Source organism: Camelus bactrianus, chromosome 17 (assembly GCF_048773025.1).
Source record: "Camelus bactrianus isolate YW-2024 breed Bactrian camel chromosome 17, ASM4877302v1, whole genome shotgun sequence".
Taxonomy (NCBI): domain Eukaryota; kingdom Metazoa; phylum Chordata; class Mammalia; order Artiodactyla; family Camelidae; genus Camelus; species Camelus bactrianus.
Genome location: NC_133555.1, coordinates 222793 through 235964, shown reverse-complemented (window position 1 = coordinate 235964; position 13172 = coordinate 222793). Strand labels below are relative to the sequence as shown.

At 52.5% G+C, this 13172-nt stretch overlaps 1 protein-coding gene across 8 annotated transcripts in view; it reads right to left on the bottom strand.

Annotated features, from left to right (window-relative positions):
• The window catches only part of SLC41A3 (solute carrier family 41 member 3), a 55952-nt gene that overhangs the window by 37550 nt on the left and 5230 nt on the right, over positions 1 to 13172 (bottom strand). Inside the window, exons 1-2 of one of the 8 annotated variants that reach the window (XM_074344164.1) lie at positions 9870 to 10263; positions 1679 to 1965 (exon numbers count right to left, since the gene is read on the bottom strand). In XM_074344164.1, the coding sequence (XP_074200265.1) occupies positions 1679 to 1933 (255 nt within the window). In that variant the 5' untranslated portion in view covers positions 1934 to 1965; positions 9870 to 10263. Of the gene's footprint in view, positions 1 to 1678; positions 1966 to 9869; positions 10264 to 13172 lie in introns of those variants that run through there. The other 7 variants (XM_074344163.1, XM_074344161.1, XM_074344160.1 and 4 more) reach the window with 7 other exon arrangements.

Here is a 13172-nt window from a genome sequence, read left to right as displayed (position 1 = left end):
ATGAGCATGTGTGTGCACGTGTGCAGGGGACACACACTGAGTGACTTTATACTGACAGGACACTGAGTGAGACGGGCGTTTCGGAAATCACTGGCACAGTGAGCTGCAGGGAGCCTGAGTCAGGAGGGCGGTGGGGTGGGGCGGCAGGTGGCGGTGGGGCTGGGAGGAGGGAATCCCTGGGGAGTGTTGGGGATGTGGTGCTTCTGGGACATGGAAATGAGGCCCTGAGGCACTCTGGAGGCTACAGCAGTGCTGACTGACCACAGGTTAAAGAAGGATGTGGAGCCTGAGGGCAGCAGGTCACTGGAGGAAGGAGAAGGCTGAGGGTCTGGGGTGGGGGGTCACTGACAGATCAAATGGGGGACTGGGGCTGAGTCAGCCCGGGGCAGGGACTCTGACTTGAGAAACCGCCATCCTGGGGCCTGACGAGGCCAGGAGGAGCCTGGGCGGTCAGCAGGGCTGTGAGGACCTGGACAGCGAGGGACTGGGGATGGTCCCTGAGAACCCCAGGCAGGGTGGGGCCAGGCAGGTGATGGAGTTGGGGGTGGAACATGAGAAGGAGCGGTGGGGACTGGGACACCTCGAGGGGCAGCAACTGCTAACACTGGCCATGAGGGGATGTGGGTCCAACATCATAAGGGTGGCCAGGTTCTCAGAAGAGGAATTTGAATTTTTATGTGAAATCTCTTGATTTTTAAGTGCTGGTTTTTAAAAATTTTAAAGCAGCCTTAGAGCAGAGGCAACTTGGGACTTAAACCCTGATTGGTTCCAAATCAGTGAGGGGAGAGCCTACATTCCCAGGCCCGGAGACCCCAGTGCACGGAGCCCCTGAAACAGGAGTGAGGCCGAGGCCAGCCCTGTGTCTCCAGCTCGTCCATTCCAGACAAACTTTGCTCTCATTCATTGCCAGTAACAGAACGACCTGGCCGGCAATGACTCCATGTACTCAGGTGTCACGCCTTTGCTGGGAGGACTTCTGAGGATCGTGCGGATGAAGGGAGCGGGGCTCTGACAGTGAAAGAACAAGAAAGGTATGGTACACCATAATTCTCCTATCTGACGGTAACACCCAGCTCCTCCTCTGTGGGGTCTGGGAGGGTGTAAATGAAGGGGCTCTGCCACTCCTCAAAGAGTGATGACAACACAGGGCAGGTTGGCCAAGGAAACAGTGTCATCCCTCAGGGAGTAGTAACTGGAATAGGAGTGGACACTTTGCATAAAGGTCAGTTTTTGGAGACTGATATGGTTATTGACAAAGAGGTCTCTCTCTCTCTCTCTTTTTTTCTTAAGAGCACACATACAAAGGATTGACTGCTAAGGGCCACCCTCATCTCTAAATACAGAATCTTCCTGAAAATGAAATAGAGCTGAGAGATAAAGAGCTGGTATCTTGATATCATTTAATCACCTGGATCATGCCATGCCTGAAATCCGACCCCTTAGATATTTCAATTATTTGAGCCAATAAATTGTCTGTTGAAGCTTAACCTGAGTTAAATTTAGTCTCTATCACTAGTAACTAAAAGAATCTTGCCCCAAATACAGAAAAGTGGTATTTGAGAAGAGGAGACCCTGCCCTTGGCCCTCAAGCTGGACACAGCGTGGAGCTGCCTACTCTCAGCTGTCCTGACATTGGACAGGACCCCAGCTCCGCCATTCCCATTTAGTTCCCTCTTACCTGGAAATAGTTCAAAAGGATGCCTGCCCCGGACAGTCCCAGGCCCGCAAACACGAAGGGCACTGTCACCTGAAGGCCAATGGACAAGGCGGTCTCCCTGCTGAGCTCAGTCCCCAGTGGTTTAGGGGCCACCCTGGGGCCCTCAGGTACACTCAGAGTTCCATCTTCTGGGGCTGCAGGGAGTTGTCCAGTGCTGAGCGTGTGTGGCAGCCCCAGCTCCTCTGGCCTCCGCTGTCGGGCCTCTGTCCCATCCATCTGAGCACAGCTGAGCCACCAGCAGCCTCAACCTAGGAGACACGAAGCAACAGGGCTTACAGGGCAGAGTTCCCGACTCCCAGGGGCCGACAGCCTGTAAGGTGTCCGGCCCTCCTGTCCAGCCGGGGCCGCGTGGCTCCGGCGACTCCACAGCCCCTCCCTTGGTGTCTGCTCCACATGGCCTCCTGCAACCCTGATTTACAACCGTTTTCTACTTAATAATCCGCACGGAGCAACAAGGAGCATCAGCAAGGTAACTACACAGGGAAACACGAAACCAGCCTAAGTGCGCGTTCCCACAAGTGACTTTTCTCTCTTGTCTGATTGAAACACAACAGCCCAGTGCGCGACAGTTACAAATCAGTGCTGATGGGCACGTGACGTAGAAGGACGCAACTGTGTGCAATGGAGCACAAAGGGGGAGGGAGCAGGGCTACACAGGAACACACATTTTACACACTAGTGAAATAAAGCTGCTGTTAATCTGAACTAGAATGCTGTGAGCTCAGGAGCTCACTGTGATCCTCAGGGCGACCACTCAGAAAACAGCTAACATGCACAAGCACTTAGACAGAAAGGGGACAGAAGTGACACCCTGGGAAACACCAATCTCATGTGAAGGAAGGCAGCAACGGAGGCTGAAGGAGCAGGAAGAACCAAAGACACAGAAAACAGAGTGCTCCAGCCCGACAGCAGCAAAATCCATGTTATTATCAAGCACACACGGAATATTCTCCAGAATGGACCAGACAGGAGGCAGAGAACAAGCCTCAGACTCAGAAGGATGAAATCATACAAACTGTGTTCTCGAACCACAACGGAACAGAATTAGAAAGCAGTAACAAAAGGAAATTTGGGAAATGACAAATATGTGGAAACTAAACAACACATTCAAATAACTGATGGGTCAAAGAAGAAATCACAAATCAGAAAACCATCTGAGATAAATGAAAACGGAAACACGACAGACCGGAGCCTCCGGACGGCGGGGAGCACGGCACTAGAGGGAAACTCCCACCTGCATACGCCAACGCTGAAAAGGAAATGCTCCAACTAACGAATTAACCTTCCACTCGAAGAAAAACGTGGGAGAGAAGACAGAGCAGACTCACCAACAACCCCCCAAAAAGTGGAGGGCAGGAAGAAACAAAGATGAGAGGCAGTGAGTGGAATACAGGGCAGAAAGGCAACAGGGAAAACAAAGAACCAAAAGTGGACAAGATTGTAGAAATGGCAAACCCATAGCTAGACTGACCAAGACAACGAGAGAGGAGACTCAAACACTTGCAAGGGAACATTACTCTCAAACTTACAAATTTAAAAATAGTCACGAGGGAACACTATGAATAATCATACGTCAACAATTAGAAACCGAGATGGTACGGACAGATTCCTACAAACACTCAAACTAACTCAGGAAACTTTTTTTTCTAATTAACAGGCCTATAACAACTAAAAGATTGAATTAGCAAAAAAAAAAAAAAAAAGTCTCATAAAGAGAAGACCAAGACCAGACGGCTTCACGAGCGAACACCAAGCACACAGGTTGGAAAGGAAGAAGTGAGAGCATCTCACCTGCAAACGGCCGGGCCTTCCACACAGAGCCACGCACACACCTGTCAGCGCACAGCAGGCTCGGCGAGGCCGCAGGACGCACGTCAGCCCTTAAGGGTTGAGCCGCACTTCCACACACCGGCAACAAACCCCCAAGAACTGAGCTAAGGAAACAGCTGTGTCCGCAGTAGCGCGACACACAGCACATCCCACCAAAGAAGTGCAAGCTTCTCCCCGAGCACTGTAAAACACGGCAGGAAGCAAACTTCACAAACTCAGTAAGTGGAAAGATCTTCCGTGTTCACGGGCTGGAAGACGTGAAGCTGTTAAGGTGGCAACACTCCTCACGGTGGTCTACAGATTCAGTGCAACCCCTGCCAAAATTCCAGTGGCCTATTTTGGAGAAAGTGACAAGTTGATCCTAAGAGTCATGTGGAAATGCAAGGGACCCAGAATCCTAAACAACTTTGGAAAAAGAAACAAAGTTGGAGGACGCGCTTTAGGATTTCAAAACTTAACCGTAAGACTGGAGTAACCAGACAGCGCAGCGCCGGCACAAGACCAGACATACAGGCCAATGAAACAGAGCTGAGGGTCCGAGACAAAGCCCGCCTCCACAGGCAGCTGACCTCCAGCAAGGACGCCCACACGACCAGCAGGGAAGGACGGCCTCCTCAGCCAACAGTGCAGAGACAGCAGGACACCCACAGGCACAGGGACCAACCTGGGGCCCCACCTCCACCGCAGGCAGAGGCTGCCTCAGCCAGAGCCCCGGCCTGAGGGCTGAACCTGTACAACACATGGAAGGAAACACGGTGACCTCGGACTAGGCTTTGGTTTCTTGGACGGGAAGACCACAGTGCAAGCAGCCAAAGAAGGGCCAGGTGAACTGGGCCTCACCAACATTTCAAGCTTTTCTATTTCCAAGGACACTATCAAGTAAGCGAAAAGTCAGCCCACAAAATGAGAATTGTTTGCCAGTCATCTGATTAGGGTCTAGTATCCAGAACACAAAAAGAACACTTACAACCCAACAGTAAACCCAACTCAAGACCTGGCAAGGAGCTGAACAGACATTTCTGCAGAGAAGATAACACCACGGCCAGCGAGGAGGCACAGTAAGAAATGCTCAGCATCAGCCATTTGGAAGACGCAAATCAGAACCGCACTGAGACACCACTTAGCACCACGTTTCTGAGGTTATTTTACTTAATAATGGCCCCAAACACAAGAGCAGTGATGCTGTGCCTAATTTATAAATTCAGCTTTACCGCAGGTACATATGCGCGGGAGGAAACAGAGCATAGTAGGGTTCAGGCGCCCACTGGGGGTCTCGGGATGTACCCCCCATGGATAAGGAGGGCCCCCATAGTAGTGTTTTGCTTACTTTGCAATTTAGATCAATAAAATCACACTCCATTTATTCTTTCCACATCTTATTTCTTTTACTTGACATCAGTCTTCTGAGATTCAGCCACAATGTGGGATTCGTTTCAGGTCCTGGTGTACAGAAGGCTCCCGCATGAAGGCACCACAATCCACTCATCTGTCCTACTTTTTAGGGACCATCCAACTTACTTTTCCTTCCAAAATAAAAACTTGATTGCTCTTATCACGAAAGTAATGTGTTGATGAGAGCTATAATTCAGACAATACAGAAAGTTCCAGATGGCCAATAGGCAATGTTGAAAAAATGCTCAACATTGCTAATTATCAGAGAAGTTTAAGTCAAAACTACAACGAGGTATCACCTCACACCAGTCAGAATGGCCAGCATTAAAAAGTCCACAAATGATAAATGCTGGAGAGGGTGTAGAGAAAAGGGAGCCCTCCCGCACTGAGGGTAGGAAGGTAAACTGGTGCAGCCACTGTGGAAAACAGTATGGAGGTTTCTTAAAAAACTAAAAGTAGACCTACCATGTGATCCAGCAGTCCCACTCCTGGGCATATATCCAGAGGGAACTCTAATTCAAAAAGATACATGCACCCCAATGGTCATAGTAGCACTACTTACAATAGCGAAGACATGGAAACAGCCTAAATGTCCATCCACAGATGACTAGATAAAGAAGTCATGGTACATTTGTACAAAGGAATACTACTCAGCCATTTAAAAGAATGCAGCAACATGGATGGACCTAGAGATGATCATTCTAAGTGAAATAAGTCAGAGAAAGACAAATAGCATATGACATCACTTTCATGTGGAACCTATGAAAAATGATACAAATGAGCTTATCTACAAAACACAGACCCAGAGACATAGAAAACACACCTATGGTTACCAGGGGGGAAGTGGGGAAGGATAAATTAGGAATTTGGGATTAGCAGATACAAACTACTATATATAAAATAGATAAACAACAAGGACCTACTGTACAGCACAGGGAACTACATTCAATATCTTGTAATAACCTATAATGGAAAATAATGTGAAAAAGAATACATATAATGTATAACTCAATTGCTATACTGTACACCAGAAGCACAACGTTGTAAATCAACTAAACTTCAACTAAAAAAATATATTCTACTTCAGACAATACTATAGAGCTATAGTCATCAAGACAGCATGGTATTCATACAAAAACAGACATATAGACCAATGGAACAGAATAGACAGCCCAGAAATGAACCCACAAACTTTTAGTCAACTCATCTTCGACAAAGGAGGCAAGAATATACAATGGAATAAAGACAGTCTCTTCAGCAAATGGCACTGGGAAAACTGAACAGAAGCATGTAAATCAATGAAGCTAGAACACTCCCTCACACCATGCACAAAAATGAACTCAAAATGGATCAAAGACTTAAACATAAGACAAGATACAACAAACATCCTAGAAGAAAACATAGGCAAAACATTGTCCCACAAACATCTCAAAAATGCTCTCCTAGGGCAGTCTACCCAAGCAATAGAAATAAAAGCAAGAATAAACAAATGGGACATAATTAAACTTACAAGCTTCACAGCAAAGGAAACCATAAGCAAAACAAAACGACAACCTATGGAATGGGAGAAAATTTTTGCCAACGATGAAACCAACAAAGACTTGATCTCCAGAAAATATAAGCAGCTCACACGACATAGTAAGAAAAAACCAAACAACCCAATCCAAAAATGGGCAGAAGACCTAAACAAGCAATTCTCCAAGGAAGAAATACAAATGATCAATAGACACATGAAAAAATGCTCAGTATCACTAATTATCAGAGAAATGCAAATCAAAACCATGATGAGGTATCACCTCACACCAGTCAGAATGGCCATCATTCAAAAATCCACAAATGACAAATGCTGGAGAGGCTGCGGAGAAAGGGGAACCCTCCTACACTGCAGTTTGGTGCAGCCACTGTGGAAAACAGTATGGAGATTCCTCAAAAGACTATGAATAGACTTACCATATGACCCAGGAATCCCACTCCTGGGCATATATCCAGAAGGAACCCTGCTTCAGGATGACACCTGCACCCCAGTGTTCATAGCAGCACTCTTTACAATAGCCAAGACATGGAGACAGCCTAAATGTCCATCAACAGATGACTGGACAAAGAAGATGTGGTACATTTATACGATGGAATACTATTCAGACATAAAAACCGACAACATAACACCATTTGCAGTAACATGGATGTTCTTGGAGAATGTCATTCTAAGCGAAGTAAGCCAGAAAGAGAAAGAAAAATACCATGAGGGGGGCAGAATATAGCTCAAGTGGTAGAGCATATGCCTAGCATGCACAAGGTCCTGGGTTCAATCCCTAGTACCTCCTCTAAGAATAAATAAATAAACCTAATTACCTACCCCCTTAAAAAAAATACCATATGAGATCGCTCATATGTGGAATCTAAAAAAAAAAAAAAAAGAACATAAATACAAAACAGAAACAGACTCACAGACATAGAATACAAACTTGTGGTTGCCAAGGGGGTGCAGGGTGGGAAGGGACAGACTGGGATTTCCAAATTTGTAGATACTGACAGGCATATGCAGAATAGATAAATAAGATTATACTGTATATAGCACAGGGAAATGTATACAAGACCTTGTGGTAGCTCACAGCGAAAAAATGTGACAATGAATATACGTATGTTCATGTATAACTGAAAAATTGTGCTCTACACTGGAATTTCACACAAGATTGTAAAATGACTATAACTCAATAAAAAATGTTTAAAAATATATATATATATATTCTACCAAAGTTGACAAAACAAAAAAACTTCACTGCTCTAAAGTAACTAACACTAACTCTAATGTATCTCCTTCAATGTGTACACACACACACACACACACACACACACACACTCTGACACATTATATATTTTTTTAAATCAATTACTCAGGTCCTCTTTTTTTTTTTTTTTAAATAAAATGTATACATCTTTCCACCCCTCTTTTCAGCAGAGATATCTTTTTTAGGCCTTCTCTTGGACAATTTCAGGCAAGGAATTAGGGGACGGGCTTGCTGCACGCAGTTGCAGGTAAAACTCTGTTCCCACAGGATTTACAGAGTCAGGAAGAGCAGAGGCCTGGGGTTCCCTGTTTTAACCTGCAGCCCCTCCCCATGGGCCGCAGATGCCTGAGTCAGCAGAGAAGGTGCCGGGGCAGAGAGAGGGTCGCCAGTGAGCAATGAGTAGGGGGCACGGGGCAGGGGTAGCCCCGCGTCTCCAGGGGCCCCTGAGGTATGAACAGTCCCTTACCTACCAGCCGGCAGACACTGGGCTGCACTTGGCTCAAAGGCAGTCGCCAGGCTGGGAGGTACGGATTCCCGCGTGACCTGCACCTTCTGATTAAGGGACTCGGGGCCGTCACCAGCCCAGAGACCACAGAGCTGCCCCCACCCAGCCAGCTGCAACCCTGGTCACTCGTGAGGGCTGGACCCCATGCTCCACCTCCCTAGGTGCCCTTGACCCTCTGAGACTGACCCTTCCTTTAAGTTGCTGCTGCCCCCTCTGCAGCGATGCTGGTAGACCACATGTGAGCTAGCCACATGGGGAGGCAGGTGATGGAGGGAGAGCGTGTGGGGGGAGGACTCCAGGCCTGCCCTACCTGAGCACCACACAGGGCCCCCCTGCCGCATCTCCACATGGCTCCCCAGAGCCCACGGGAAGAAAGGACGCTCAGCAGAGCCTGGCTGGGGGCCTGGGGTCCCAGCAGTGCCACATCCTTCATCTCATCAAAAATTCCCAGACTCAGCTACCATGTGACTGTGGGCAGTTCTCTCCCCTCATCCACACGAGAACCCAGGATGGCCCCTGCTGACCCCTGGACCAGAGGGCAAAGAGGGCCTGGAGAGGCAGCCTCCCCTGGCCCAGGGCCCAGCTCAGCCTCTTAAGGATACCCATCTGCAAGGTCTCCTCTCCCGCCTCCTCCGTTCTCTCCCTACCTCTGCGGGGTTGTGGGGTGGGGTGGGGGGGCTTGCTCTGGAATTTGCCTCCAAAGCATGTTGACCTCAAGTCACCCTGTAGTCCTCCCTCCACTTCTCTCCTGCCCTCAGGACACAATGACAGATACAGCCTCTCCGTCTCTTGGTCCTCCGTTCCCTTTAGGCTCAGGACCCACCCGCTGCTTCCACACACGGTCTGAACCAGGCCAGCGGTGACCAGCACAACGCCAACGAGCCCCAGACCCCGGCTTCCACACCACACGAGCCCCCCAGACCTGGTCACTAGCACCTCATTCACACTACTGCCGGCCGGAAGGCAGGGCCACTCCTCACCGCCCGCTGGGCAGCAGCTGCTGGACCCAGTCCGCCCCGCGCAGACGCCCGTCGCCCGGCCCCCCGCAGCGGCAGCGCCGCTGGGCTTCACAGGTGTCCCGGCTCAGAGCTCGCTCCCCGGAGCCGCCCCCAGGGATGGACTCCCAGCTCCTCCCCTTCCCAGCTGTGTGTCCCGGGCAAAGCTAAACTTCTGTGCCTCCGCAGGACGGTGAAGATTAAAGGAGTAACACCCTGGCCTCACAGGACACGTGGGCCCCACGCCGGGCTCCAAGCCCGCAGAGGCTCTCAGGTTTCCGGGCCGTGGTTGAACCACACATCAGCAGAATCACCTGGAGCGGCCGCTGAGGACGCGCGCTGCCGGACCCACCTGGGTGGCTTCCGATGGGGGAGGGCTGGGCGGGCCAATTCCCGCGGGCGCCGGGCGCGGGGCGCGCGGGCCCCAGGCCTACCTGAGAGACAGGCCCCCCCCCACGCTCCGCGCCCTCGGAGTCCCCACCCTGCTCCCCACGCCCGGGCCCTGCGGGCTGTCCCCTTCTCTCCCCAGTCCCGCTTCCTCTTCCGCGTACCTCCTGCCCGGCCCCCGGCCCCGGCCCCTCGGACCCCGGGCCGCCCCCTCCGCGCGCCCACCCCGGCCCCACCGCAAGCAGGGCCGCACTCACCGGACGCCCTCGCGCGGCGGCGGGAAGCGGCTCCCCGGGAGGAGAAGCGCGGCTGCCGGGGCGCCGGAGGAGGCGGGCCCGCGACTTCCTCCAAAGCCCGCCCCGAGACCCGGTGTCCCCGCCCCGGTGCCGCCCTCGCCCGGCCCGGCGGCGCAAGACTCGGGGGCGAGGCCGGCCCTGGGGCGGGCTGGGGGTGCTCCGGGGCTCATCCTCCGGGCCCCGGGCGGAGTGGGAGGGGCGGCGATAGGGGACCGAGAAGATACCGCCCCCAAGCCCGCCCCCGGGCTCCAGCGCCGGGTCCTCGCGCAGGGGAGCAGGTCCCGTGGGTTCCCGGCTCCGCCCGGGGCTGCGTAGCCCGCGCGCGTCCGAGCGTCTCGGATTCGCTTGGCGAGACCCGCGCAGCCCTGGGCGGGGCGCGGGGCGGGGTCTCTGCCGAGGCGGCTGCCGGGAGGAGGGGGCGTGAGGACCTGCCTCCCCCCCGCCCCCATCGGTGTCGTCATGGAAACGCGCAGGCGACAGGGTCAGTAAAGTGGCCCCAGCCCGAATGGCCAGCCGCAGGCGTGGCTGCGTGTGCAGTTTTTCACCTATATCCCGACCCCCCCCCCACACACACACCGTTTCTCCTGGAGTAATTTTAAAGCACCCAGCAGACGCACTTCACCTTTGATTACTTGAGTCTATCTACTCCATGAGGTCTGTTTTTCAGACGTTCCGGTAATGCCAGGATCCACCTGACAGAAGTACCCAGTCGGGTTCAGTTTTCCCCGATGGGCTCACGACTGTCTTTTGGCAGTTAGCCTGTTGAAGCCCAGGTCCAGGAGGGATGGGAGACTTTGGGGAGGAGGGGGGGCTCAGGCAAAGCTCAGGGCAGGGTTTGCTGGAAGCCTGGTCAGGGTCAGAGCCAGAAGGTGGCCTGACCTGAGGGGTAGGAGGTCAAGCACAGCTAGACGCCAGACGGTTAACAAGATTCCGCAAACACTGCACTGTATTACTGCAGCAGACACAGAGATTCTCCAGGGTCACCCGCTTCCGGGGAGCCGGCGGCCTTCTGGACCTGTGTCTGGTTTTGGAATTGCCTGCGCCCTCCCCAGGCACCTAGGCTTCAGAGGGCCTCTCCTGCCCTCTGCACGGGACAGGGGTCGTGTCCCCTGGCCATCAGTAGTCCTGCTCTGAACTTCCTAGACTGTGCTGCTCCCTGGGGCCTGGGAAGTCCCACTGCTCCAAGCCCCTTCCCGAATGTGCGCCCAGATCAGCGCTCTGGAGAGGACACGGGTCCGGGAACACAGCCATCCCTTCCCACAGGGCCCCTTGGAAGTCAAGGGAACCCCCAAGTTGCTGTGGGGGTGTATCTGTCAAGGCCGGAAACTAGAAAAACTCCATTTTACAGCTTGTTTTCTTTGCGGTTCTTATGAATTCAGACACATGGTTTGTGGGCCCCATTTGTACTTTTACCCTGCGTTCAGTAAATGTTGAGGTGGGGCTGTCTTGTTTCAGTATAGTTATGGGCACAAGAAATATTTCATTGTGCCCATAACTATACTGAAACAAGACAGTATATTTCATTCTTAACTCTACTGCAAGAAAAATAAACCAGCAGAAGCATAGTGATAAATGGCAAGAGAGTTGACCTCAGCAGTGGAAGAAGCTTGAGAACGTAGCACTCTTGCGAAGGGGCAGCCCAGCTCCAAAGGACGGAGGCCACTCAGGACACAGGACCCACGCCTCGAGGCCTCGGCAGGGGCGGGCGGCCTGCATCAGTTCCTGCAAAACTGGCTCCTGCCCCATTTGCATCCCCTCATTCACAGGCATTTACAAGGGCCCAGGGCCTTGGCTTGGGCATCTGGAGAACTGGCCAGATTCTAAGCAGTGAGCAGCTTTTGCAAAGGGCTACTCTGCCAAAGCTGTGGTTTGGGGATGGAAGTTTATTTAAGATACGTAGACACAAAAGACGTCTGTAAATGTTAAAGTTCTGGACAACGTTAGGGGATATTAAGGACTGAATTTTAGCCTTCCAGGCTTCCTATGTGGAAGCCCTAATCTCCAAAGTAACTGTATTTGGAACAGGGTGTATCAGGAAGCCATAAAGTTTATATGAGGTCACAGGGTTGGGACTAGACAGGACTGGTATCCTGGCAGAAAGAGGAGGGCATATGAGCTCTCTCGCTCACTCGCTCTCTCTGCCCACAGACCAGAGGCTCTCTGAAGACCCAGCGAGCAGGTGGTCGTCTACAAGCCAGGAAGAAAACTGGCCCTGCAGGCACTTTGGTCTCAGACTCCCAGTCTCCCAAGAAAAACAGACTCCTGTTGTTTAAGCTGCCGGGTCTGTGGGTACAGCAGCCCAAGCCGACTGAGCTGGGGGATTAATATTTTCACAGCAAGCTGAATTTAGGGCAGCCATGAGCCTCAGTTCTCTCACCTGTAAAGCGGGGCTAGTAGGGCCCACGTCGTAGGGTTGAGGGCTCAGGAAGGGCCGTGTGACACTCTCAGCACAAGCCCTTCCGCCCTCGTGCAGAGAGCTCAGCATGGGTTTGCTGCTTCTGTGTTTGCTGCTGCTATTCAAGTCCTGATGGGTGGGTGGCTGAACCCAGGCACACAAATGGTCCACCGGGAGATGTTGGAGCACAAGGAGGGTCTGCCAGTGAGGTCGATGTGGGCACCCAGGCAGGCCTGACCCTGCCCACACTTTCCTCGTGTCTGTCCCAGACGCCTGCTGCCACTCGGCCACCATGGCGTCCACCCTGTGATCCTGGCGAGTCCTCGTCTTCCCCAAATGGCCTTCAGTGTGGTGGCAGCAGCCCTAGCCCAGGGCCTGCCCAGCCCTCCTGCCCCTCCGTGCCCACCAGGCCCCAGAGCTTGTGGGCAGACCTGCCAGGCAGAGGCCCTGGTGATGGGCTGGCCACACCCGGCCTTCACCTCTGCCTGGAGGGGCCAGGTGCAGCCCAGCCCCACAGACTGGCCCCACAAAATGGCTTTGGAGTTTAGGGCCCTTGGCCTCATCCCACAGCAAGCCCACCTGCCCTGTGGTGCCACTCAGCCATCCCCCCAGAGAGCACGGCTCGGTGAGGTCAGCCTCTGCCCAGCCCTGTCCCCTCACAGGGCCCTCTGCACTGCCTCCTTGGCCTCCCTGGGGACTGTCAAGCACACGCCCCGGCCCCCTTCCTCGCACCCCTCCACACTCTCAGCTCTGTCACTGTGCTGTATTAGGGTAGATATTTTTGCCTCTCAGACTGTGAATTCTCCCAGGGACTCTGTGGGCTCATCTCCGGATGCCTGGCTCTGAGAAGAAACCTTGAGAAGACCTTT